The following is a 27303-nucleotide window of genomic DNA, read 5'->3' as shown; positions in this document are numbered from 1 at the left end:
TTTACAGTAAACATTCGATCCTAACTTTGTCAGCATAAACATGGGCCTCATAAATAATCCCATCCTGGTAGTCAACAGAAGTCATTGATCCATCCATCAATTATATTGATTTGTAGGGGCGGCCAGGTGGCTCAGCGAGTAAGAGCACCGGCTCCAGTGTTGGGACGACCTGGAGATCGAATCCCGGGCTCAGACACTCAGCACCACACCCAGAAATAACTGGCCATGTAACCTTGAGCAAGTTACTTAACCCCGATTGCTTAAAAATAAATTAAATAAATACAATTATATTGATTTGTTCAAAGGATGAAAAGGAGTTTCCATTGATGAACTTGCTGAATCAGATTTGCATTGGTAGTAAAAAAAATTTCTGCTGAAGAAAGCTTCCCCAGGAAACAAAGTATTTTGGGTTAGAAATTTATAAGACTGAAATTGTAATTTCTCATACCATGTAATAACTCACATTTATATAGCACTTCAATACAGCAGTGACTCTACCAAAGTATTGTAGTAATTGTATAAATCATTGTTACTTTGTTTAGATCAGCAGTGATTTATTCTTATAAAGCAAAGTGTGTCTGACATTACTGAACAGAAAAAGGCAATAGCCCTTTCATTTGAACATTGTTACTGCCCTGGGAAGAAAGTGGTACTTTTAAATAATGTCCCCAATTAAGAGTAAATTTGATTGTTAAATACCTTAATGTGAGAGGTTGCATGATATATATACAGGGCTGGCCTTGAAGTAAAGTCAGTCCATTCCTACCTCTGACAAATAAAAGTTGTGTGACGTTGGACAAGTAACTACCTCTCAGTGTCCTGAACATCTCTTAAAACACCATACATATAAACCAATTGCCAGTCTATATCATTGGAATGAGTTGACACATCAGGAATTCCTTACACTGATGAAACCAGAAGTCTGGACCAAAAAAAAAAGGGGGGTGTGTGTGTGTGTGTGTGTGTGTGTGTGTGTGTGTGTGTGTGTGCACATGTCTTAGTCTCAGGATTTTTTTAGTTACCTTGAGAGATATTGCTTAAAACAGAGATATAAAAGGTCATTATGTATAAAATATTTATAGTCCATTTTTGTTTTAATCAGTCCTCATTCATCTTTGAATATATAGCTAATAAATAAAATATTTTAAAACGATGAACTGCAAGTTCATTATCGCATTTGTGACTATCATTTAAGAATAAACTTTTTTCAGATAATTGAGATTAATTTCTGATTTTTAAAAAATGATTTTACTACATAACAAAACTTCACAGTGGGAGGAGGGCTGAAATTTAAGTCTATTCTTTTCCCTCCGTTTGAACAGATTTTATACTTTCTTGCACATAAATGGACTCAATATTTTTAGGAATCAGTTTTTAGGATGAATTTGTGTTCATGCTTTCTTTTGACCTGTCCTTAACCTTTATTAAATCCTATTTTAAAAATTCTTACCTTGGGCAAGTCACTGAACTCCATTTGCCCCCCTCCAAAAAGCAAAACAAAATAAAACAATCTTTCTTGAAAGTCACCAGTTCTTATAATGACTCTAAACATTTTTACAGAAAATGGCAAGTGAGACAATGACTTAAAAGACAATTCTTTTAAAAATATTATATAAGAATTAAATCCTTTTATTTGTTTGTAGGTAGTGAAAGATTAATAAGGAAATTAGCCTCTAGTTTTTATATATGGTGGTACAGAGAGTTACTGAGATACTTCTTAGAGGGTCTGAACTTGCCTCAACTTTTTCATGCTTTTAAAAGATTATGTATTTTGAGCCTCAAAAATATGTGAATATGTATGCACACACATACACATAGACACATACTTAAATGCTTATGCAAATGTCTGTACAGAGATAGAAAGATAGAGACATAGGGAGCAGACCGGTGATGTCATTGGTCTAAGGAACTCTCAGAGGAAACTTATTCTATCCATGCACGTTGTGATCTCTCTGCAGCTTAGTCTTAAAAAACTGCCTAAGGCACTGAGAAGTTAAATCAGTAAACAATAGTCAATAAACATCTATTGAATGTTTACTGTGTGCCAGGCACATATATACATACACGCATATATAAATGCATATGTTTATGAAACAACATGCAGTCTTTGTATTTATATGTGTATATATCAATATCTGAATATATAGCCTATGGAAAATTATAGACAGATATACATATGTATACAAAGACTCTGGTGTGTATGTAACATATATAAGCATATGTATATATACACATGTATTACATATATACATGCGTGTATATATGTTCACACACATATACTGTAGTGTTATGCCAATTAACTTGGACGAAGTAAAATGGTTTAATGTTGACATGCAAGAAATCTCATAAATTTTCACATCTTTGAAAGATGTTTACTATGCAGCGTTTCATCCTTTTCCTTCATTCACTTCGCTTGTATGATTTGGCATTGAGTTCATAAGATGTTGGCCTGTGTGTGTTTTTTTTTTTTTAATTAAATTTTATTTTTTTTTAGTTGGCAAAAATCTGCCTTCTGTCCCTCCCACCTTCTCCCTTCCCAACTGACAAAGAAAGAAAAGCAAAAAACAAGGTCCCTGTTATAAACATGTGTAGTTGGACAAAATGTTTCCACTTTGGCCCGGAAAAAATGGTCACATCTTGTGCTCGTCTTTCCCTCTTGTATCAGGAGGGCAATGGCATGTTTCAGATGATCGAGATTAATTCCTGATTTTACTGCATAACAAAACTGCACCGTGGGAGGAGGCTTCTCTGGAATCAGGGTTGTCATTACTTTTGATCAAAGTTCAGATTTCAAAGTTGTTTGATAGTACAATATTGTTGTCTGTTCTGATCACTTCACCCTACATCTGTTCATCCGAGTCTCTCTCGCTTCCTCCAAAACTATTCCCTTCATAGTTTCTTGCAACTCAATAGAATTCCATCATATTTATGAACCATAATCTATTTAGCCATTCCCAGATTTTAGGTACCCACTCAGTATCCAATTCTTTGCCACTTTTACAAGAGTCATAAATATTTGGACATCTTTAGTAGGAGTTTCTAATCTCTTACTCTCTCTAATTCTTCCTTTTTCCTTCTCTTCTTTGCTCCCTGTTTCCCTGTTGAGTGAAATGGATTTCTATTCCACACTCCATGTGTGGGCATGGGTATATTCTTCCCTTTTTGTGACTAGTGAAGTTAAAAGTGAGGTTCTAGTGAAGCTGCTCCCCCAAACCTCTTTCTCTTCTTCTTTGTATAGGCTTCTACTTATATACCTTGATTTTGTGAGATAATTTCCCCTAGCCTTCTTCTCCTTTTCCATTCTTTTATGACCATTCTTTTAAGAACCATGCCTAGACCTTTCGTCTAATTAGATTAACTCTATGGCCACTACTGATAACAGGTTTCTCTCCATATTAGAATTTAAGTAGTTTGTCCTTGTTTAATCTTTTATAATTGTTCACTCTTGCTTACCTTTTTATGCTTCTTTTGACTCCTATGTTACACTTCAAAATTTCTGTATAGCTCCCTCATCGGGAATACTTGGAAGTCCTCTGTTCATCAAAGATCCAATGTTTTTTTTTTTTGCCTGTAAGATTATACTGTTTTGCTGAACAAGTTATTCTTGACTTTAAGCCTATATCTTTTGCCTTCTAGAGTTTTCCAAGTTCTCTACCTCTTTATTGTGATGTCTGCTAAATCACGTGTGATCCTTACTGTGACGTCTTGATTCTTAAATTCTTTCTGGCTGCTTGTAGTACTTTTTCTTTGACCTGAAAACTCTGGATTTTACTCTGGTTTTCCTGGGAGTGTTTATTTTGGGGTTTCTTTTTAGGAAGTGACTGGGAGATCTTTTTTATTTCTACTTTGCTCTCTGGTTCTAAGAGATCTGGGCAATTTTCTTTTTATGAATTCTTGAAATCTTTTTGTGGTCATGGTTTTCAGGTAGTCCAGTGATTCTTAAATTTTTTTCTCCTTAAACTATTTTTGAGGTCATTTGTTTTTGCTATGCAATACCTTAATTTTTCTTCCATTTTTTCAGCCTTTTGACTTGATTTTAATGTTTCTTTTTTATGAAGTCAGTAGCTCCTGTTTTGTCCATTTTGATTTTCAAGGAATTTGTTACTTCGGTGAGGTTTTATGCCAGAGCTATTAATTCCTTTTCTAATTCTTTCTTCTATATCTCTCATTTGTTTTCTGTTTTTTCCTCTAGTTATCTTGATTCACCTATAAATACTTTTTTAACCCTTCTTTTAACTCTTTCACCTCTTCATCATGAATGCTATTTGAATTGGTGCTGATGCTGTGTTTTCCTTTGTGACTTTGCTGTGAGATATTTTGGAGATAATTTTCCTTTTCATGTTTTGTGTCTTGAGTGCCCTTGTCATCATTGTAGCTCCTTAAGTTGAGATTTTTGTTTTCATTTGCTCGTTCTTCCAGATTACTTCCTGACTTTGAATTTTATGTGAGAGACAGGCTCTAGGTACTTCTGGAGGAAGATCTAGGCTGATCCTGCTGCTTTGTTGAGCTATTCAGGCTTGTGTTATTCAGAGCTCAGGAAGCTTTTGGTGCTCCTAAAGTAGTCTGGTCTGGGGCCGAGTCTGACAGTCGTCTCTCTGGTCTGAGCCTTGTAAATCCCCGAGCTGGGTTTGGGCCTGAGCAGTAGGATGCTGGTACTGCTAGACTTGGCCACTGTCAGCCAATGAGGAAGCCGTGTTGGTTCAGAGTGACAGAACTGTGGTCTCTGCTTTAGTATGGGCTTTTTAAAAAGTTGTTCTTTTTAAAATTTTATCTATTTATTTACTTTTAGTTTGCAGCATTCAATTCCACAAACTTCCCTCTTTCCCCCTATGGTGGTATGCAATCCGATACAAGTTCCACAAATACCTTTACATTAAACATTAGTCAATTGTAAAGAAGGATTATAACCAATGGAATGAACAACGAGAAAGAAGGAACAGAACAAAACATCAAAGAGAGAGAGCAGGCAGTTTGCTTCACTCTGCCTTCAGACTCTGTAGTTCTTTCTCTGGATGTGGACAGCCATGAGTCTTTTGGAGTTGGCTTACGGCCTTGCATTGCTGAGAGGAGCCCAGTCTATCAAAGTCAGTCATCGCAGATATGATGTGTCTATAATTGTGTACAAAGTTCTCCTGGTTCTACTCTGCTCACTCAGCATCAGTTTATATAAGTGTCTCCAGGTTATTATGAAGTCTGTCTTCTCATTGCTTATAGCACAATCGTATTCCATTACATTCATATACCACAACTTGTTTAGCCATTCCCCAGTTGAAGGTCATTCCCTTGATTTCCAATTTTTTGCCACCACCAAAAAAGCTACTATAAATATTTTTGTACATACAGGGCTTTTTTTCCACTTGTATGATCTCTTTGGGATACAGTCCTAGAAGTGGTATTGCTGGGTCAAAGGGTATGCACATTTTTATAGCCTTTTAGGCATAGTTCCAAATTGCTCCCCACAATGGTTGGATCAGTTCACAACTCCACCAACAATGCATTAGTGTTCCAGTTTTCCCACATCTTCTCCCACATTTATCATTTTCCTGTTTTGTCATGTTAGCCAGTCTGATAGGTGAGATGTGGTACCTGAGTTGTTTTGATTTGCAATAGTGATTTAGAGTGTTTTTTCATATTATTATAGACATCTTTAATTTCTTCCTCTGAAAACTGCCTGTTCATATCCTTTCACCATGTATCAGTTGAGGAATATTGGTTATTCCTCCAGAGGTTTCAGACTGAGCTGGAGGCTAGAATGGAGACCTCGTTCTGTTCCTGGGGTCAGAGTCCACAGCTGATGCTTGCTTCTGAACTTGTTCCTTGCTCAGTACGCAGCCTAGGGCCTGTGACTTCTTCTTACCCTGGAGCACCCCAACCCAGGCTCAGGTCTCCTTATCAGTCTGCTGTCGATCGATGGCCTGGAGCTTGCTAGTGTGTGACAGAGCTACCAGCTAACATCGATCTATTCCTGGGTCCTGAATGAGGTTATAGTATCCTGGCTTTGAGCAGGTCCTTGTCTTCCCTCCAGAAAGTAAAAAAAAAAATCCCCAAACCTTTTTGAGTAGATGTTTTATAGATCAATGAATATGCATAGATCTCATGGGGTGGGTTTTTTTTTAATAGCCTTGAATGAAAAAGGGAGTTTTATCAGTAAAAATCACCTTTATCCCAATCTGTAGTACTCTTGTCTGTGTATTATTGCTTTTTCTTCATAGAAGCGGTTAGCAGAGGTTTTTTTGTTAGTTTTAAAACTGGTCTTCCTGCTGTTCTTCCAACTTAAAAAAACTTAAACCTTAGAGAGAATTGTTAACAACCTCTCCAGCTATGCCAGGTTTCCCTGAAGGTCTTTGCTTGTTTTTTGAGGCTTACTTAGGCTGTTTTGCAGCAATTATTTGCCGGTTCTTGGCATTGCCTCTTGTTTTTGTTCACACTGAGACTGTGGAATTAAAAACACAACAGAAGAGCAATGAAACATGTGTATGGTGTGGAAACCAGATAACTTTGTTTCAGTTGCTTAAGGTCAGATCTTCTGAGTCAGCCTCTTGTCCGCAGAAACACACAAATGATCACTGGTGTCACAAAATAAAACAAGGTCAAAATTATTGTATGTTCCTATAATCCTAAAATTCTGTGAAAGATTACATTTACTGCTAGAATTCACTATCCCTATCCTCCCTCCCTGCTTCCCTCCTCAAGTTGCTTAAAGGTTTCTAGAACTGCTTTTATTTCTGCTGTAGTATTGGGATGACCGTAGCTAAAGTCAAAGCAGCAGGTTTAAAAATGCTGTTTTGCTTTTAAACAATTGGGCTTAAAGATTTAGCTTTTTCTAGCTTTCTGTTCTTGAGTTTTCTAAGCTCATAGCCTAGATGATAGAAATTGACTCTGAATTTTTAAATCAAGGCAGACAGTGAAATTATGTTTTTATGATCTAATAATAGAATGATCTTTTGCTGACTAGGAATCATGTAACACTCAATGGACTAAACCCTAGAACTTAAGAAACCAAAAACATTCCAAAAAGTGTTTTTTCCCTAGTATTTTTCTCATTCTCTTCTGAAAAGTGACTGAAGATCTTTTAACTCTGTAGCTCCTTTTGGAAACTTAAAGTTCAACTTAGAAGCTGACCTCAGAGAATGATAACAAGTGTTCTAAATCACTATGGTGAACCAGAGTTAAAACTGATGGATTCATATTTTTTTAAATGTGCATCTCTGTTGCTTGCCTTGAGTTTTCTAGCAGTATTTCAACTTTCAAATAAAATGGCAGAAAAAAATCTTATCAGAATCAGTTATGTATGTCAAGGAGAGACAAATGTGTTAAAAAAAATTCCCTAATAAAACAGAATATGGTACACTTTTGAGAAAAAGGACAATATTCTATATTAATATAAAATACCAAAGGGCATCTATCTATGTGTGTGTGTTTCTGAGCAAAAAAAAAAACCAACATATATATGTATATATATATAAAGGGAATCATGGCTACTGCGTTGTAATACTCCAGTTCAGCAGAATTTGTGGCAATTTAGAAACTTTTGGATTACTTTGGGGGGCTTTATGAACTCTGGAATAGAATGTAAATTCATATAGAATACAGCCCAATACCGTTCCCATTGTGTAAATTTCCTTTATCATGTCTTCAATGTGGAGTCTCTGAACACTTTTGCTAACAGTGAATGTATGAGGTATATACATGAAATAACACATTACAATTCTGGATGACTCTTTTTAGATTTTCTTCATATTGAGCAACAATTAATCAAGCTACAACTTTCTACAATTGGTACTAGTTCTGTGCTTTGAAATCACATAGAATAAGCCTGATAAGTCTTTTGCACATAAATCAACAAGTCATGTTAAGTTTGGTTGGTTTTTGTTTGTTTGCTTTTTTTTAAGTACTAACGATGTGCCAGGCACTCTAAGCACTGGAAATATGTATTTAAAAAAATAAAACAAAAAACAGCCCCTCTTCTCAAGGAACTCATATTCTAATGGGGGAAGTCACATCTAAACAGCTACATATAGACAGAATATATACAGGGTAAATTGAAGATAATTTCAAGGGGAAGGCACTAAATTTAAGGAAGACTAGTTAAAGCTTTTTGTAGAAGGTAGGACTTTAGTTTAAACTTGAAGGAAACCAGGGAGTCCAGACTTAACATAACAGCTTTTCATGTATTTGAAGATAGCTGTCATGTCTCTTTTAAGTGTTAGCTTCCCCAGAATATACCTATTGAATACAATCTATTCTTTTTTTAATTTAGTATTTTATTTTTTCCCAGTTACATGTAAAAAACAATTTTTAACATTTGTTTTTAAAACTTTGAGTTCCAAATTCTTTCACTTCCTTGATCTCCACCTCCCCCATTGAGAAGGCAAGCAATTCGATATAGGTTATACATGTAAAACAATCTATTCTTTAATATAATCTATTCTTTTACCATATGCTGTAATGTTGAATCCTTTCACCATTCCAGTTATACTATTTTGGATATGGTCCAACATGTTAATATCCCTTTTAAAATGTGGGGTCCAGAACTGAACACAATGTTCCAGGAAACTGTTGACTATCATGGAGTAGAGTGGGGTGTTTTACATTCTCATTCTTCATGCTTTATATGTAAATCTGCAAATTCAGCCTTATATTTCGTTAGTTGTTTTGTTTGTTTTGGTCAACCATGTCAACTGCCAAACACATTTGTACTCAACTTAAAACCCAAAACCTTTCTCATAGCTACTTTTTCACATGAGCTAATCACCTTTCCTTCATCCTCTTGTCTATTTTTTTCTTTCAAAATTATGTCTAGGTATTTACATTTATCTCTATTAATTTCATCATGCTAAATTTGGCCTCTTCAGCCTGCTGAGATTTTTTTTTTTCAATCCAAATTCTGTTATCCACTGTACTTAATTAAACATAATATTCTTCTTGGATTTTGTCATATACAAATTTAAGTATGCTATTAATATATTCATCTAAGTCACTAATAAAAATGAAGAGAATAGGGGCAGCCAGGTGGCTCATTGAGTAAGAGCACCGGCTCCAGAGTTGGGATGACCTGAAGATCAAATCCAGGCTCCAATACTTAGCACCACACCCAGAAATAACTGGCCGTGTAACCTTGAGCAAGTTATTTAACCCCGATTGCTTAAAAAAAAAAATGAAGAGAATCATAACCAGAAGCAGAGCTCTGACATAGACCTCTAGCCTTTTCCCTCCAATTGACATCAGTCCTTTATTTTATTTTGTTCTAAATTCAGATGAACTGGACTATGATTCATACCATGTTTCTCCATCTTGTGCACAAGAGTATCAGAGAAGACATGGTCAAATATCATGCCAAAATTCAGATACATTATTTCTCGCAACTATAATAATTCTGTGCAACGCTCTGGGAGATGAAAGTAGCCTGGCTTGACTTTTTTTGGGGGTAACCGTGTTATTTCTTTGTCACTGCACTTCATGCTTAATCACTTCTTTCAGAATCTTGAATTGAATTGAGATTTACTTGGTACCAGGAACACCAGTTTGTAATCTACAAAATCTTTTCCTATTTGAAAATTGGAGTATTTTTCTACCTCTAGTCTTTTATGCCTTTTTCTTTCTATGGGATTTCTGAAAGATAATTGATAGTGATATAGTGATTATATTTACAAATTCTTTCTGCCATCCATGGTATAATTTATGGAGATTTATATCGACTATTCAGCCCTACTTTCTCATACCCTTGTTAATCTATCATTTCCAGTGCTTTATATTTCTTACAGTCAAATGACACTGCTTTCTTCTCAGTGACTTCTCTCTGATATTACCTTTCACCTCTTGGATGCACCTTGTATGTATGTATATGTATGTATCTTGTATTTGTGTATCTTGTATGTGCACAGTTGTTTGCATGTCATCTCCCACATCAGAACTTGAATTTCTTGAAGGCGGGCAACTATGCATTTGCCTTACTTTGTGCCTGATACATAGTTAAGCATAGAATAAATGCTTGACTGCCTAACTGAATTCTGTTTTCTGTACATGTCCTTTTTGAATCTGAGCCCATCACAGACCTTTATTTGAAACCATATAGACGGATCTTTTTGAATGGCCTTATTCTTTTCTTCTCTCCTTGGAATAATTCACAATGATAGCTTAGAAAAAAAAATTTGGGGGGAGGGAGAGAGAGAGAGCAAGAGAGCACAGTTTTCATCATTTACTTCCTCTCTAGCCATAACTATTTTTCCTCTGAACTTGTAGAAATCTCTCCTGTAGTCTACGACACATTTCTGGCTATATTCAATATCTTCCTTAAATGTCAGGAATTCTGACAAGTCATGGTCATTTTCCCCCAATAATTTCTGTTACTTTTGCCTGCCCAAGTAATTCTTGTTGGTCATCGTAGCAATTATTTCCTCTCTCCCACCCCCTTGCTTTCTCTAACTGATGAGAAATGAAATTTCCAGCAAAACAAGTTAATTTCCCTGCTTTTAATGGAATGAAACTTCCAGTAAATGTATAGGTAATTTCAGTATCCCATATCTATCATACTTTTCCTTTGTTAGTTTCATGACCTATGTGTAGAATTCATTGGTTTTCTCTGTCTGGACAGGCAGTCTATTGTATAGTCTCACAGTGATATTACTGTTTTGTTCCAATGCCTTTCTTAAGAGTAAAATGTTTGGGTTGAAGGAGAAAAATAGAATAAGTGGGGGGTGGGATAGGATAGAGTATAATATAGTTAGTCTTTCACAACATGACTATTATGGAAGTGTTTTGCTAATTACACATGTATGACCTATATTGAATTGCTTGCCGACTCAGTAAGGATGGGTGGGTGGTGAAGAAAAGAAAGAATTTGTAACTAACAGTTTTAAAAACAAATGTAAAGGGGTAGCTAAGTGGTGCAGTGAATAGAGCACTGACCCTGGAGTCAGGAGGACCTGAGTTCAAATCCAGCCTCAGACACTTGACACACTTACTAGCTGTGTGACCTTGGGCAAGTCACTTAACCCCAATTGCCTTGCCTTCTCCCCTCCAAAAAAAAAAAACCAACCCATAAAAAAAAGAAAAACAAATGTAAAAAATTGTTTTTTCATGCAACTGGGAAATAAGATATACAGGCAGTGGGGTAGAGAAATCTGTCTTGCCCTACAAGAAAATAAGGGGGAAAGGGCCATGATAGAAGGGAAGGCAGACTGGGGGAAGGGACAGAATTCACACCATATGGGGGGGGGGAGATGGGAAAATTTGGAACTCAAAATCTAGTGGAAATGGATGTCAAAACTAAAAATAAATTAATTTTTAAAAAAAGTAAAATGTTTTTGCTATTTTTGCATGTTATGTTGTTTATTGGAACACACATTCATTTTCCTTTTTTTTTTTAAGCTTACGCTTTAAGCCTTTTCTAACTACATTTTGAACTGTCAAGATTTTTAGCCAAGGTCCAGGGTTAGTTATGAATCAGATGTTTTGAGTCTAACTGGTGTTGTTTGAGAGAGTCAGACAAGCAGAGAATGTTTACTGTACTCCATTAAAGTACAGGTAGTACAATATTATGCCAGTAGTGATTAACAACAGACTTAAGCATCTGATTGATTAGGGGTGGGGCTGGGGTGAGAGGTAAAAGTAAGGATGAATCATTGATTTCAATTGAATGCCTTTTATGTTTTTGCCAGCCAGAGAGAGGAATTCATTATTCCTTGGTACATCATCAGATGGCTATGAATCATGAATATTTTGCCCAAGTCTCCTCATGAAAATTGCGTGGCATTCTTTTGGCAGGGGGTAGGTGTAGCAGAGAAAAGCATTTTAAGGGAGGTAGAAATAGCTGGTAGTTAATGCCATTATACTATATGTCAAATGGAACATTAACAGTGATATCATTTAGTATTACAGAGGGTTAGTTGCTGCTACTTAGCATCAAGTTCTTGAGATTTTCTTATCTTGGAAATAGGTGGTAGTTAACATTTCATTTTTGTTTTATCTGTTTTTTATATCATAGCCATATCTCAATATACCCTGTGCCTTGTTCAGCCCTCCCTTGTGAAACAGAATTGACACCACAAGTATGTCTCATGGTAACTATGACATTCTTTGCCCATAGTCCCCCAACTCTGCTGAAAGGAGGAAGTTGTTTTATCATCTGAGAAGATATTCTAGGACAGGGGAAAATTTAGACTTAATCACTTTTTCAAGGTAGTTACAAAGATATATATTATTGTTGTCAAGACCAAGTATTGAGAAGGAGGTATACGTTTGATAGGCTTAAAATAATGGGTAGAAAGAAACAAACAATAAGAAAAAAAATAGAATTATGAAGATAAAGCGAAGAAGAAACATGCCAGGAATTTATTTTTCCTTCTCCAGATTAAATTCTTTTAAAATTTAGTATTGTCTTTGTTTTGCATCTGTAACAAGCAATAGAAATACAATTGAGTTAGTAAATAATTTCCAGAGGAGAAAGCAAGCCCTGGCTGAACAAAGGGCAGATTGTTTATTGTTAAGACTACAGAGAAGGCAAAGAAAGGAAGATATGGTGAAGTGATGTCGATGGAAAAACAGATTTGGTATCAAAGGTAATTAAGAGATGCAACGGGAAGGCAAGATAGCCCCCAGAGTTTCTGAGATACTGAAACTCTTCACTGCTGTTTAGAAAGGATATCTCATTTGACCTTGGGCAAGTCACTTAACCCCAAATTGCCCTAACTTCCCCCCTCCAAAAAAAAACCGTATCAATTTGATCAGTGATGCTGTTTTCATCTTAGGGAGTGAATATATAATTCAAAAGGATTTTTAAAAAATAACATGATGGGGAGGCTAGGTGGCGCAGTGAGTAAACTGCTGGCCCTGGAGTCAGGAGGACCCAAGTTCAGTTCCGGCGTCAAACACTTAACACCTACACACACACAAAAAAAAACTAGCCGTGTAACCCTGGGCTAGCTACTTAACCCCAATTATCCTCCAAAAGGCAAAAAATAAATAAATAAATAACATGGAAAAAAATTAGTTTTAAAAACTAGGATATTCCTCAGTTGTGGTACTCTTTTCCTCTAAGTATGAATGTTGTGTTCCTTCACAGAATGTAAGCTACTTGAGGTTAGGGACTGTGTTACCTTTTTGTTTTTGTATCCCCCTTTATTTATTCTTAGTGCCTTTATTCTAAGAAAGTGATTGGCAGCTGTCTTCTGGTGTATGCAGTCAGTCACCAAACATTTATTAAATGCTGATGATGTCCAAGGCTCTTAGTGCCTCTATGTCCTAGTGCTAAGCACTAGGCAAAAAAACCAAGACAATCCTTGACCTCAAGGAGCTCACTGTTTAATGAGGTAAGTCACCATGCAAACAATTATGTACAAACAATCTGTAGGCAGGATGACTTGGAAATAATCAACCAAGGGTAGTCAGCTGCTTTTAAAAATTCTAGTGAAGGTAAAATATCAGAAGATAGGCTTAAATTATTGTAAGAAAAGGTTAAGTCATACCTAAATACATTATTAACCCTTGTACCTTGGAACAGACTGTTGTAAAAGGTTATAGACATAAAATTTCCTTCCTAGATGTCTTTAAGAATAGAGTGAGGGATTAAGTGCATGTGTAATCAAAGGCCATACATAGATATCCTATTTTGGTGCCTGGTTCTAATGTGGAAGAAACTGTTACCAAGCTGGAAAGGTTCTAAGTATGAAGCCTGACTGTTGCCATCCAAGGATCAGACTAGCTAAGTTTGGAAAGGCTCATCACTGGAAGATTGGACTTCAGATAATTAATTTTTTCCTGCTGTAATAGCTCTGAAGCGAAGAAAACAATATTTGTGCCAGTAAAAATCAGATATTTCTGAAGACAAGTTAACTGAGTAGCCCCTTAAAATCTTTTCCAAAATTCTCTATCTATAAGGAAAGTGTGTATGTGTGTGTCCGTGCGTCTCTGTGTGTGTGTGCATATGTACACACACACACACACATACCAGGAAAGTGAGTAAAATGGATGGCTGAGAAATAACATCTCATGTATTTGCATTTTATCAGGTGCTCAGATGGCTGACAACCTGAACCCTCTCTAACATTGCTGTGAGCCTGGAAATTCACAGCAAGAAAGTCTTAGGATAGCAAGAGAAAAAAATTGTAAAAATGCTATATGTAGAAAAGGAGTGATCTTACCATTATATATTCTAGCTTAAGCTTTCATAAATCTATTGGTTTAGTATTGCATATTAAATTACAGTTACTGATTTAGCTAGATTGATCAAATAGTTTCTTATGACTCCCAAATTAAAGTGAAATAGAAGCTTGGAAGTCTGTTGCTTCTTAGAGGCAGACCCTATAAAATATGACAGAAGCTCATAGTTAGGGAGGGGACAAGAATTATGAAAGGAAAATAGGGTAGTGTTGACCTTTGTGCTGTTACAGCATCACATAGTAATTAATGTTTGTATAATGACTTGGAATTATCAGTAAAAGGTGAAATTATCTTCACCATATCCTATTAAAGTGTTTCTCTATTATTGTTTGTCCTTTGTTCTTGAGAAGGACCAATGACATCAGGAGGTGATATCTTGACTTGCAAGTGAATTGTATTTAAGCGAGGCAGAGCTGTTTATACATTCACATATACAGTCATTACTTAATATTTGTGTTTAATTTTCATGACTTGAAGATTGTGTGATTTTATTAGTAACCTCATTTTCACTTTTGCATTGGCAGCCATGTACATTCACAGCTTTGTGCAATACAGAAAAAAATGAGAGGCATGATGTGCCTGAGTTTGTGGAGTTGCTGGTGTGCTGTATGTTGTGCCTGTTGTTCATTTGTGTTCACTTGGGTCTGGCTCTTTGTGGCCCCATTTGGGGTTTTCTTGGTAGAGGTACTAGAGTGGTTTGCCATTTCCTTTTCCAGCTCGTTATACAAATAAGGAAACTGAGGCAAACAGGGTTAAGTGACTTGTCCAGGGTCACATAGTAAACATCTAAAGCTGGATTTGAACTCAGGTCTTCCTGACTGCAAGGCTGGCACTCTAGCCACTGTGCCATCTAGCTGCCTTTATATATGCTAATAGGATATATGTTTCAAGGTGGTACATCCTTCATAATATACAATGCCATCCATCAGCTATGAAGTTCAGAGTGTCAAAGGTGATGCTGAGACTTTGCCAGTCTTGGTGTCTTCCTACAGTAACAACTAAAGTCTCAGCAACTTCTCCCTTGATTTTGGTCAGCTAAGGTAGAGAAGTTTATAGCAGTGTAGTGTACAGCCCAGTGTCTTAAAACTGCCATCTGACACAGTCAAAGGTAAGATTCAGGTTTAAAAATATTTTAGTCTTGAGAGTTTTATTTGCTTTGCAATATTTTTGGTACTTTGATTTCATGTATTATGAAAAATGAATATTGTCTGAAATAATTTTTTTTTAGATGTTACACAAAAGATCACAGAATTCTAGGGAATTACTAGTGAGAAAAAATGTTTTTCATGTTACCAGTTTTCTTTTGTGTACTTCATTTTCTGAATTATTTCATGGTTACTGTGTTAGGAAGAGTACATGTTATCATAATTAATGATTTGTTATAAAGAATTGTATGAGGGGTGGAGCCAAGATGGCAAAGTAAAAGCAGGAACTTGTCTGAGCTCCCACTCCAACCACCTCCAATACCTGTAAAATATGACTCTAAACAAATTTTAGAGCTACAGAACCCACACAGTGACAGAAAGAAACAAATCTCCCACTGAAGGCAGCCTGGAAGGCCAACAGGAAGGGTCTATCGCACCCAGCTGGGAACTGTGCATAGACCCGGGGTGGCCCCAACCAGTGGCATAGACCAGCCAGAGCAGACTTCAGGAGAGTGAATCACCAGCAGCTGTTGTGGTTTCCAGACTTCTCAACCCATAAATGCCAAAGAGAAAGTGAAAGGTCCATAGGGAACTCTGTTGGAACTGGGTGGAGAAGAGCGGGGTCTGGTCCCTGCCCCTTGGGTGAGAGGTGACGGAGGCATGGCAGCTGTAGCTGCCTCTGGAGCTCCTGGCCTGCAGATCACAGAGGGACCAAGCGACCATTCAGGGAGTAATTGCTCTTGCTTTGACCTGCTTGGATCTGGATTGCGGTCTTGGGTGATGATCCTGGGGTGTGTGGCCAGTGTGCCAGAACTTGTGGTGGCTGTAGGGAGGGTGCCCTCCTCAGACCTCTGACAACTGCAAAGACCCCAGTGATTTGGGACACAGCTCTCTCCACCCTGGAAGCAGAGTTCTACCCTGGCAAAGAGCTCAAAAGTCAAGTAATTGGCTGGCAAGATGAGCAAGCAGAGGAAGCACAGTCAGACCACAGAATCCTTTTTGGGGACAAAAAGGATCAAAACGTGGAACCAGAAGAAGTCAACAAGTCAGAACTTCTGCATCAAAAGCTTCCAAGAAAAATATGAACAATTGCAAGCCATGGAGGAGCTCAAGAAGGATTTTGAAAATCAAGTAAGAGAAGTGGAGGAAAAATTGGGAAGAGAAATGAAAACAATGCAAGAAAATCATGAAAAGCAAGTCAACAGCCTGCTAAAGGAGACCCCCAAAAAATGCTGAAGAAAATAACACCTTAAAAAATAGACTAACTCAAATGGCAGAAGAGGCCCAAAAACCCAATGAGGAGAAGAATGCCTTAAAAAACAATTGGCCACTGGGCTGGCATGGGCTTCTGGTGTTGAAAAACAGTTGCTTCCCTACTTGTATGCACATTCTAGAGGGGGACCTGGGAGTGATCAATGGCCTCCTCAAAGAACATGCTTCAGGGAGCAAGCTGACACAGCTCAAGATTGCCCAAAGACTTCGACTTGACCAGCCCAAACTGGATGAGGTCACCCGGAGAATCAAGCAGGGAAGCCCCAATGGTTATGTGGTGCTTCTGGCCACTCAAGCTTCTCCGGGAGGGCCTGGAGCAGAAGGGACCCACACTGGGGAGCCAAGTTTGCAGCGGAGGCTTCTCAGGAATCTGGTCTCATACTTGAAACAGAAGCAGGCTGCTGGGGTGATCAGCTTGCCAGTGGGAGGGACCAAGGGCAGAGACAACACAGGCATGCTCTATGCCTTCCCTCCCTGTGAATTCTCCCAGCAGTACCTCCAGTCTGCTCTAAGGACATTGGGGAAGTTAGAAGAAGAGCATATGGTGATAGTTATAGTAAGAGACACTGCCTAGCCAAAACCTGGCTTTTCCCAATCTTGTATTTTCTTTGTGTCATGAAAAGTTATTTTTCAAGCCAATTCTGCTCTTAGTTTGGCTTTTCTTCCCAGTTATTATGGTTGGTTTGGTGAAGGCCAAAGCTCCCTCCACCAAAACTCAAATTTTTTTTAATGCCCATTTGAAGGTATTCCCATTTTATTGATTTCTAATGTATCACACTTTCCACTAATCACACTAATGTATCACACTTTCCAGTGTGTTCTGTATTTTATTTTTTAACTAACTGTATGGAAAGTTGTCAGTAAAGCCTTTGTCCAAGGATCACTTTAAAAAAAAAAAAACAATTGGCCAGATGGAAAAGGAATTTCAAAAACTCTCTGAAGAGAATAATTGAAGAGAAAAATTAGATTGGAGCAAATGGAAGGTAATGACTTTATGAGAAATCAAGATACTAAAAACAGATACAAACAAATGAAAAAATACAAGACAATGTGAAATATCTCATTGGAAAAACCACTTACCTGTAAAATAGATCCAGGAGAGATAATTTAAAATTTTTTGGACTACCTGAAAGTCATGATCAAAATAAGAGACTAGAAATCATCCTTCAAGAAATTCTCAAGGAAAATTTCCCTGCTATTTTAGAACTAGAGGGCAAACTAGGAATTGAAAGAATTCACCAATCACCTCTTAAAAAAGATCCCAAAAAGAAAACTCCTAGAAATACTATAGCCAAATTTCAGAGTTCATAGGTCAAGGAGAAAATATTACAGGCTGTCAGGAAGAAACAGTTTGAGTATTGTAGAAACACAATCAAGATAACACAAGATCTAGCAGCTTCTCCATTAAGGGATCAAAGGGCTTGGAATATGATATTCCAGATGTCAAAGGAGCTAGGATTAAAACTAAGAATCACCTACCCAGCAAAATTGAATATAATGTTTCAGGGGAAAATATGGTCATTCAATGACATAGAGGACTTTCAAGTATTCTTGTTGAAAAAACCAGAACTGAACAGAAAATTTGACTTTCAAATACAAGAATCAAGAGAAGCATGAGAAGGTAAACAGGAAAGAGAGATCATAAGGAACTTATTAAAGTTGAACTATTTACATTTCGACATGGAAAAATGATAATTGTAACTCATGAGATTTTTCTCAGTATGAGGATAGTTGAAGGGAATATATATGTGTATATATATGTATACAGACATATATATGTATGTATAGGAGGGTGTACGTGTATATAAATATATATGTGAGTGTGTATATGTGTGTAAATGTATACATAGGCAGAGGGCACAGGATCAGTTGAATATGAAGGGATGATATCTAAAAAATAAAATTAAGAGGTGAGAGGAATATAACGGGAGAAGGAGAAAGGGAGAGGCAGAATAGACTAAATTATCTCATATAAAAGAGGCAAGAGAACACTGTTACAATGGAGGAGAAGAGCAGGAAGGTGAAAGGGAATGCATCAACCTTACTCTTATTGAATTTGGCTTAAGGAGGGAATAACATACACATTCAATTGGGTATCTTACCATACAGGAAAACAGGGGGGAAGGGAATAAGAGGGGTGGTGGTAGAAGGGAGGGCAGATTGAGGGAGAGGGTAGGTAGAAACAAACTTTTGAAAAGGAACAGGGTCAAAGTAGAAAATGGAATAAGTGGAGGATGGTATAAGATGGAGGGAAATATAGTTAGTCTTTCACAGTATAACTAGTATGGAAATGTTTTGCCTAACTACACATGTACAGCCTATGTTAAATTGTTTTTCTTCCTAGTGGGGGTGGGTGAGGAGGGAAGAAGGGAAAGAATCTGGAAATCAAAGTTTTAAAAACAAATTGTTTTTTACATGCAGCTGGGAAATAAGGTATACAGGCACTGGGATATAGAAATCCATCCTTCTCTACTAGAAAGTTGGGGGGAACAGGGGAGGATATAAGAGAGAGCAGACTAGGGTCAGGGGTATTCAGTAGGCTTGATATCTTGGGGTGGGGGTAGGGGAAAGATGGGGAGAAAATTTGTAACTCAAAATCTTGTGGAAATGAATGTTGAAAACTAAAATAAATAAAAGATTTAAAAAATAATTATATGCAGAAAAGTGTATTTTCATCAATCTGTAGCAAAAGATTACAGTTTTTGGTGGTATGGGAAACCATATCCCCTATTTCTGCTAGGTTCAGTTTATCAGCATTTGCATTTTTGACGTTTACATAATTTTCTAGGAATGTTACCCCTGCAATAGTTGAGGATTGACTGCACTTATACATATGCATGTTTATGGAATACATACATACACTCCCCCCATATATATGGCATACACATATATGTGGAAATTTATTCACATATATGCATGTGTGTGTGTGTGTGTATAATTCTGTTGAAGCAAATACAGAGGAAATAGATTTCTGTCTGGAGCAGACTTCAACCTAAAACTTACTAGGAAAGACAAAGTATTTCCTCTAGTCCAGCAATGCCTTTTTTAAAAAATCTCTCTTGGAGATAGTCCCGGTAATGATATTGTTGGGTATCAAGTTTTATAGCTCTTTGGGTACAGTTCCAAATTCTTTTCCAAAATGGTTGAACTAGTTCACTGCTCCACCAACAGTGCATTGGTATCCCAGTTTTTCCATTCAGCATTTGTCATTTTCCTTTTCTGTCATCTTAACGAATCTGTTAGGTGTGAGGTAGTGGTACTTCAGAATTGTTTTAATTTGCATTTCTCTAATCAGCAGGATTTAGTGGGTTTTTTTATGTGACTATTGATAATTTTGATTTCTAATGTTGAAACCCGTCTGTTCATATCCTGTGACCATTTACCAACCGGGGAATAGCTAGGCTAGCATTTTTACAAATTTGGCTCAGTTCCCTGCATATTTGCAAAATGAGGCCTTTATCAGAGAAACTTATTGTAAAATTTTATCCTGTTTCCTGTTTTCCTTCTAATTTTGGCTGCATTAGTTTTATTTGTGTAAAAACTTAATTTCATATAATCAAAATTATCCATTATGTTTTCCTGTTATTTTAACTTGTTTGGTCGTAAACTCTTCCTTTATCTATAGATTTGAGAAGTAAATTTCTCAAGAAAGAATTTTCCAAGAGATTAAGTGAAAGAATTCCATTATTTGAAAAAAAAAAACTTTCAGTATTTTAGATAATCAGCTCTATTCCACTGTCTTATGCTTTCCCTCTCAATTTGTATTCAACTGCTTCTTTGTAAATCCTCTAATTAAGCCGAAGAGGTCTTTTTTATATTCCTAATGTCTACAATCTCCCACCTGTTTTTTAGCTGAATGATTATATTTTTAACTTATGTGTACAAGTAATACAAACAAAAATATGAAAGGTATTATCTAAAAATATTTGGAATTAACACACAGGTTGTTCGTTGTTTAGTATATTAGTATAAACTAATTGGAAGCACTTCATGATTACAGAAAAAATTAACTCTATTCAGTTGTATGACTAAGCTTTAGAGTTTAATGGAATTTAATTTCATTTGTTTCTCATAATTTAAGATTGTTTTTGTTTGCATTATTGTTATTTGCTGAGTGAGTCCTTTCAACATAAGCCTTTGGAAGGAAAAAAATAAGGATGCACAACCCTCTTGTGTTTAGAGTTGAGCCATTACCATTTCCCTCAATCATTGAATAAAAATGTAGTCATTGCCAAGCTAATTTTGTGAAATGTATCCCAACTTCATATTCATCTGAGAGTACAATAATGTGGTCTTGAAAGGTGTGCTTACCAAAGGGAAACTCAAAACCAGACAAGGATGACAAAAGATGAATCCCTAGATCAGTGATGCTAATAGATGGGGGTATGACATTGCTCATGAATATCACCCCTTAAGTTGTGACAGGGCAGTGAATTGCACTTGTAGAGGGTACATACCAACATCTATAGAATTACAGGTCCTTGAAGTATTCTTAAGTAGCAGACTTAGTGCATTTAAAGTGCCTTTTTTTTTTTTTTTTGCAGATAACTGATAGGAGCACTTTGATGCTTTGGATTGTTTTAAAGATGTGGGGATACTTCCAGTGATATAAATCACAGTCCTATCTCTTCTCAACCTGTAGGTCTTTTGTCTGTCTTTCTAGAGATTCTCCTTAACCTACCTAAGAGGCCAGAAGCTTCTCCCACATCTCCAAATTTTGCTTTCTTCATATATCAGGAATATTAATATATAATTAATATTAATTAATAAATCTATATGAATTAATTCTTAATTAATAAATTAATATTAATTTGCCATTCAGCCCGTTTACATGCCACTTTTGCTGATCATCTATTTCCTTAATAATGTCTTTCAAATTTCTTCTGACGTGTATGTCCGGCTGCAGCCTATTTGCACCCACCTTGGTGCCTTCTTGTTATACGTAATTTAGATTGGACATTACAGTGTACAGTGACTGGCAGCTGTGTAGAACGCTGCCGTTGGGAAGGGGCAGCTATGTGGCACGGCGGCAGCACTGCCAGGCCTGGAAGGCCATAAGAACTCAGGAAGATCTGACTTCAGAACTAGTCTCAGATACTTACTAGATGGGTGATCCTAGATAAGTCACTTGATCCCATTTGCCTCAGCTTCCTCATCAGTAAAATGGGAAATGGCAAACTGATCCAGTATCTCTGCCAGGATAACCTCAAATGGGGTCACAGAGAGTCAGACATGCAGGAACAAGAAAAATAACCTGACGTGAAAGGCCTGGGCTTCTGGTGGCTGCAGGTAATTTGGTATCAGACTGGTTGCATAATTTCTCAAATGCCATCTGTAGCAGCAACCACACCAGCATACCCAGGATGGCTGCTAGCACAGGTTCTTAGATGTGCTTTACTAGGAAAGATAGCTGTTTAAGGGGTCAACAAACTTTTTTTTTCAATCAAATGCTTTATTAATTTCTAATTTACATCATTCATTTCTGCAAGATTTTGAGTTACAAATTTTCTCCCCGTTTCTCCCCTACCAACCACCCCAAAATATCCCCTCCTCCAACCTGCTCTCTCCCATATCTTCTCCCATACCCCCTCCGACTTTCCAGTAGGGCATGGTGGATCTCTATGCCCCAGTGCCTGTATGTCTTATTTCCCAGTTACATGTGAAATAATATCAATAATATATATTATATTTTTTAAACATTTGATTTTAAAACTTTGAATTCCAGATTCATTCCCTTCCTCCCTTGTCTCCCACCCCCACTGGGAAGATAAGCAATTCAGTACAGGTTGTACATGTGCAGCTAATGCAAAACATTAACATAGTAGATATATTGTAAAAGACTGACTATATTTTCCTCCCTCCCTCTCCCACCTCCCACTTGTTCTATTCTCTTCTTTGATCCAGTACCTTTTCAAAAGTGGGTGCTTCCAACTTTCCTCCCCCCAAGCCTGCCCTCCCTTCCATCATCCCCCCTCTCATCCCCTTCCCCCCCCACTCTCTTGTAGGGTGAGATACCCTATTTAGTGTATATTTCATTCCCTCCTCAAGCCAGATTCAATGAGAATAAGGTTGACATTCCCTTTTGCCTTCCTATTCTTCCCCTCCATTGTAACAATTTTCCCTTGCCTCTTCTATATGAGATAGTTTACCCCATTCTGTCTCTCCCCATCTTCTCTCATTATATTCTTCTTTCACCTCTTAATTTCACCTTTTAAGTATCATCCCTTCCTGTTAAATTGGTCCTGTGCCCTCTATATATACCTGTAAAAATATATACATACATTCACCTATGTATTCATACACCCATATACCCTCCTATATAGGCATATATGTATGTGTGTAATACACACACACATATGTTTCTATTCCCTTCAACTATTCTCATACTGAGAAAAGTTTCATAAGTTACAATTAAGAAACTTTTTAAATCACATTCAGTAGTTCAGGGAAAAAGTCAACACCCTGAACTTAAGAGAAAATACAAGCAGAGAAATAAAGACCAATAGACAGGGCTCTGACTGCCTGAATCAGCTCTACACTTTACATACACCCCTGGATGATGAGAGCCTTTACGTCCAAGCAGTCGGGGAGCTCTGAATATGTGGCCACTCAGAATCTCAGCTGGGAATTACAAAATCCTTCTCATAAGCAAGTCCCCAAAGCAAAACACCAACTCAGAGTATAGATACACTTCTCAGAGCCAGAGGCATCACAACCCTCATGACTTACTGCCTAATTAGAAATTAGCAAAAGGTGGGAAAGCCTCCCCTAATCTAGCTTCCCCAAATGGGCTCCTTGTGGCCTGTTCATGGGTGGGGAAGATCTGAATTCCCATGAACATTACAGCACCTGGCCTAATTTTCCCTCCCTGCTCCATCAGTCTGTACAGAGACAGAAAGTATGTGAGTGTGCATGTGTATTTGTGACGTTTGAGAAGGAGCCTGGAATGGTGGATAGAGAACCAACCTGAGAGTGCAGCAGACCTGTATTCAAGCTCTACCTACCTCGGACACATCCTGGCGCTGTGACCTGAAGTAGTTTACTTAGTGCTCTGGGCAACTCTGACGATAAATTGCAAAAGAATCAGTTTGCTGCATTGGTAGAAGTTTCCTGCCTGGGAGTTCTCTATGCTAATGAAACCAGAGATTTAGCTCCTCTCCCCAGCACAAGTTCCACCCCCATGCCCTGCACCCCCAAATGAAAAGAGTTCCATAGGCTGCCTGGCAACAGCATATCATGGACTTGGTCAAATGATTTTCATCCACATTGATCAGCTTGATCTTTGCAGCGCCTTCACATGGATCTCTACCTTGTGGGAATGTGAACTTCTGGGAGGGAAAACAGAATTTATTTCCTGATTTTTCACATGAGGAAAACGAGGCCTAGAGAAATTAAGTGACTTATCCAGGGTCACAGGTAAAACAAACAGTTGCATTGGAATTGGTGCATTAGATAAGAGGGTGGGACTTGGAGTTAGGAAGATCTAGGTCGTTATTATCTGTGTAACTTTGGAGGAGTCAATTAACCTATTTAAAGCCACAGTTCCTTCATCTGTTAAAGGGAGTGGGGTTGGACTGGGTGGCTTCTGAGGGCCCTTCTTGCTCTGAAGGGACGCATTTTATGCTATGATTTGAACCAAGGTTCTTTGGGTCCAAATCTAGTGCTCTTTCATGTAAATATAATGTAACATAATACTAAATACAAGTGCTGAGGGGTAAAATGAGAGAATAAATCTGAAGGCACTTTGAATTCTTAAAATAAAGGTATTGGAATAACACCTCATTAATTCAGACTATGAAATCAGGGGGTCATAAATAAGATTGGGAGCAGCTGTTTAAACTAATGAAATATGCTTTGCAGGTATCTTCAAACCTTTTAAAAGTATGTGCTTATATACAAAAAGTGTTAATTATCATTCTTGTTTATGCATTAAAAACAAATCCCCTATGGATCTTTATTTTATAACGCTTTGTTAATTGACTTTTTGTTGCTGCACATACTGCACACACACACAGAGCCATCATCTAAATGTGTATATGTATGTTGTTGTTTAGCTGCTTTGTTGGGTTTGACACTTCATGGGTTTTCTTGGCCAAGATACTGGAGTGGTTTGCCTTTTCTCTCCAGTTCATTTTACAGATGAGACACTGAGGTAAACAGAGTTTTCATTATGAATGTATCCTTTTAAATAAACAAACAAACAAAAGAGAGCCTCCAGTAAAAGAACCTGTCACACTAAGCAAATCTCAATTAATGGTTTTTTTTTTTTTGGGGGGGGGGTGTAATTCGATGCCTCCAGAATGCTTATTTTTCTTAATAAATTATTACATGACAACAGTGACATCATCAGAATCTCTAAGTTGTATGACATGTTTTGACACAAGCTACTTTTGCAGAAAATATTGTACAAGTTTAATTTATTTTAAAGTCACCTTGTTTTCATCAGATCTTGTCCCCTTGGTTGTTAGAGTTTTCCAAATGGCATTACAGCTATCTCTGTATCCTTGGCAATGATTAAACCACCTGTGTTCCTAGATTGCTCTCAGGTTTTAGAAAATGCTTTCCTCACAAGAACCATGTGATAGAAATAGTGCAGATATAATGCCCATCTTAGAGATAAGCAAACAGTATCTTGGAGAGATTGGCTTGAAGTCTTCTGAGGAATGCAGAAACTATGTTTTGTTGAGGACAAGGGACTAATGTCTTAGTTACTCCCTTTTAAAGTCCTCTTTGTAGAAGGACATCCTTTCATTCCTTATTTTCATAGGCCTTTTAAATTTTCATGCTTTCGTTTTTCTATGTTCATTCTCATTATGTATCAATAACACATTGGATAGTGAAAGGGAAGTCTTCCCAGTGTTTATTCAGAAGGGCATTAAGCTCTTTCCATATGAAGCCATAATCCAGCAATGATAAACAATCACCATTCCAAATATTAACTTTAACACTACCTCCGAAAACAAACCATCAGGTATGACAAAATTGCATCTTCTTAATTAGTCTGCATTTTCTCTCCTTAGGTTCACAATATTCTGGCAGAAATGGTGATGGGGGGAATGGTTTTGGAGACCAATATGAATGAAATTGTTACTCAAATTGATGCCCAAAATAAACTGGAGAAATCTGAGGTAAGTTTTGGAAGTACTCTTGTGGATTAAGGTTTCCAAAGCATGATTGTAAATGATGCATGATCTGCAGTTTTTGCTGTCTGTCCTTCAGCCTCAGCCTTAAGTCCAGCTGGCTTGCTTGCTCTGCTAGAAAATGGACTGTGTACATTTATAGTATCCTTAGTGTTCTGGGGCCACTTTATAGAGTAATAACCAGATATACTTCCTTTAACCAAAGGAACATCTGTTGTAAGAGTTCTAACCCCTGAGCCCTGTTGCTCAAGTCTTTGGAGTGCTTCTTCTCATGATGGAATCCAATATCTTTTCTGAAATGTTTTAAACAGTAATTGCAGCTTCCTTATAAAGGAAATCCAAGAACTAAGACTTTTTTAAATCATTAAATTCTGCATAACAAATATTTTTTTGGAAGAAAAGGGCAGGTAGGGCTTGTGTGAAGAGAAAGGTTTCAAGCCAAAATAGATGCTTAACAAACATGATCATACATTGAAAGATACCTGCCCTCTCCAACTATTGTTCTTTCTAGTACTAGAGCATTTGTATTACTTCATGACTTATACTGGATTCTTGGGAAAGATTTAATTTAATGTCGATGACCCATCCAGTGGGTTTCACTTATAGATGTTTGATTGACTGGAGCCAACCTGGCCTTTAACAGGAAAACCTTTGTGATTTTGCTGACTCTGCATATCCTCTGCCTCCCAGACATGGGTCAGCACACCTGCAGCATGTGCTCCCAAGGGAACCATTGGTTCCCCATTCTCTGAGGGCTTGTTCTTGATTCCTATGGAGAAGACAGCTTTGAACATTGTCGCTGCTTGGGGAATGTTTTATCCATATTGGCAAAAATGATTTGAAAAATATTGGCTTGCAGTTCTTAATGAACTCAAATGTTTGCATCTCTTAAAATTTAAACTTGTTACTAAATTGTTAATTTCAAAAGAAAACCATTCACCTTGTTACTTAGTAGAAAATTGTGAAGTTAATGTAAATCTTTTTCAGCATTCCAAAAGTCAATTAGTACTCTTTCACTTTGAGTGAATAAAGCTGTTGACAGATAAGTATGGAGTTTAGGGAGACTCTAAATTCTGTAAAAAAGAAAAAAAAATGTTCCCCTTCCCCTGGGATTTAATTTAAAACAGAATTATAATCCTTATATTCTTTTTCCCTTCTGTAACACATGCTTCCTTTATCTTCTGAAGGACAACCATTCTTATTAGAAGCCATGTTTATGATATATAGAGAAGATGTATTTGTTATTAATCATTTTAAGGAATAGTATGTATTTGTCTGAATCTGTTAGAAAAGAGTTGAAGACATACATTTTTGAAATAAAAAAACTCCATAAATAGGAATAGTATAAACATATTAGCCAGAAAGAGTATTGTAAATGATCTAATGCTGATGGCCAGCATATTTATATGTAAGAAGGTTAAATTATAGAATTTAGAAAGTCTGCTTATAGAAATATGTGAAATGTGTATTATCCATTAACATTGTTTTTTAATCTGTGTAGCTAAAGATCTGAAGAAGCAAGAAATAAAACTTTAAACAAATATATAATCTCCTTAAAATGAATGTATGGTCACTTTTGAATCTTA

The 27303-nt window shown here is 37.0% G+C and overlaps 1 protein-coding gene across 2 annotated transcripts in view; it reads left to right on the top strand.

Annotated features, from left to right (window-relative positions):
• Positions 1-27303, top strand: part of AP3S1 (adaptor related protein complex 3 subunit sigma 1) — a 95361-nt gene that overhangs the window by 59389 nt on the left and 8669 nt on the right. For both annotated transcript variants that reach the window (XM_069087849.1, XM_069087848.1), the window contains one exon: positions 25598-25705. In XM_069087849.1, the coding sequence (XP_068943950.1) occupies positions 25598-25705 (108 nt within the window). The remainder of the gene's footprint in view (positions 1-25597; positions 25706-27303) is intronic.

This window comes from Petaurus breviceps, unplaced genomic scaffold, assembly GCF_028583685.1.
Source record: "Petaurus breviceps papuanus isolate PSGF00001 unplaced genomic scaffold, PetGlider_PUasm1.0 183, whole genome shotgun sequence".
In the NCBI taxonomy this organism is placed as follows: Eukaryota; Metazoa; Chordata; class Mammalia; order Diprotodontia; family Petauridae; genus Petaurus; species Petaurus breviceps.
This window is presented reverse-complemented; position numbering and strand designations above follow the sequence as displayed.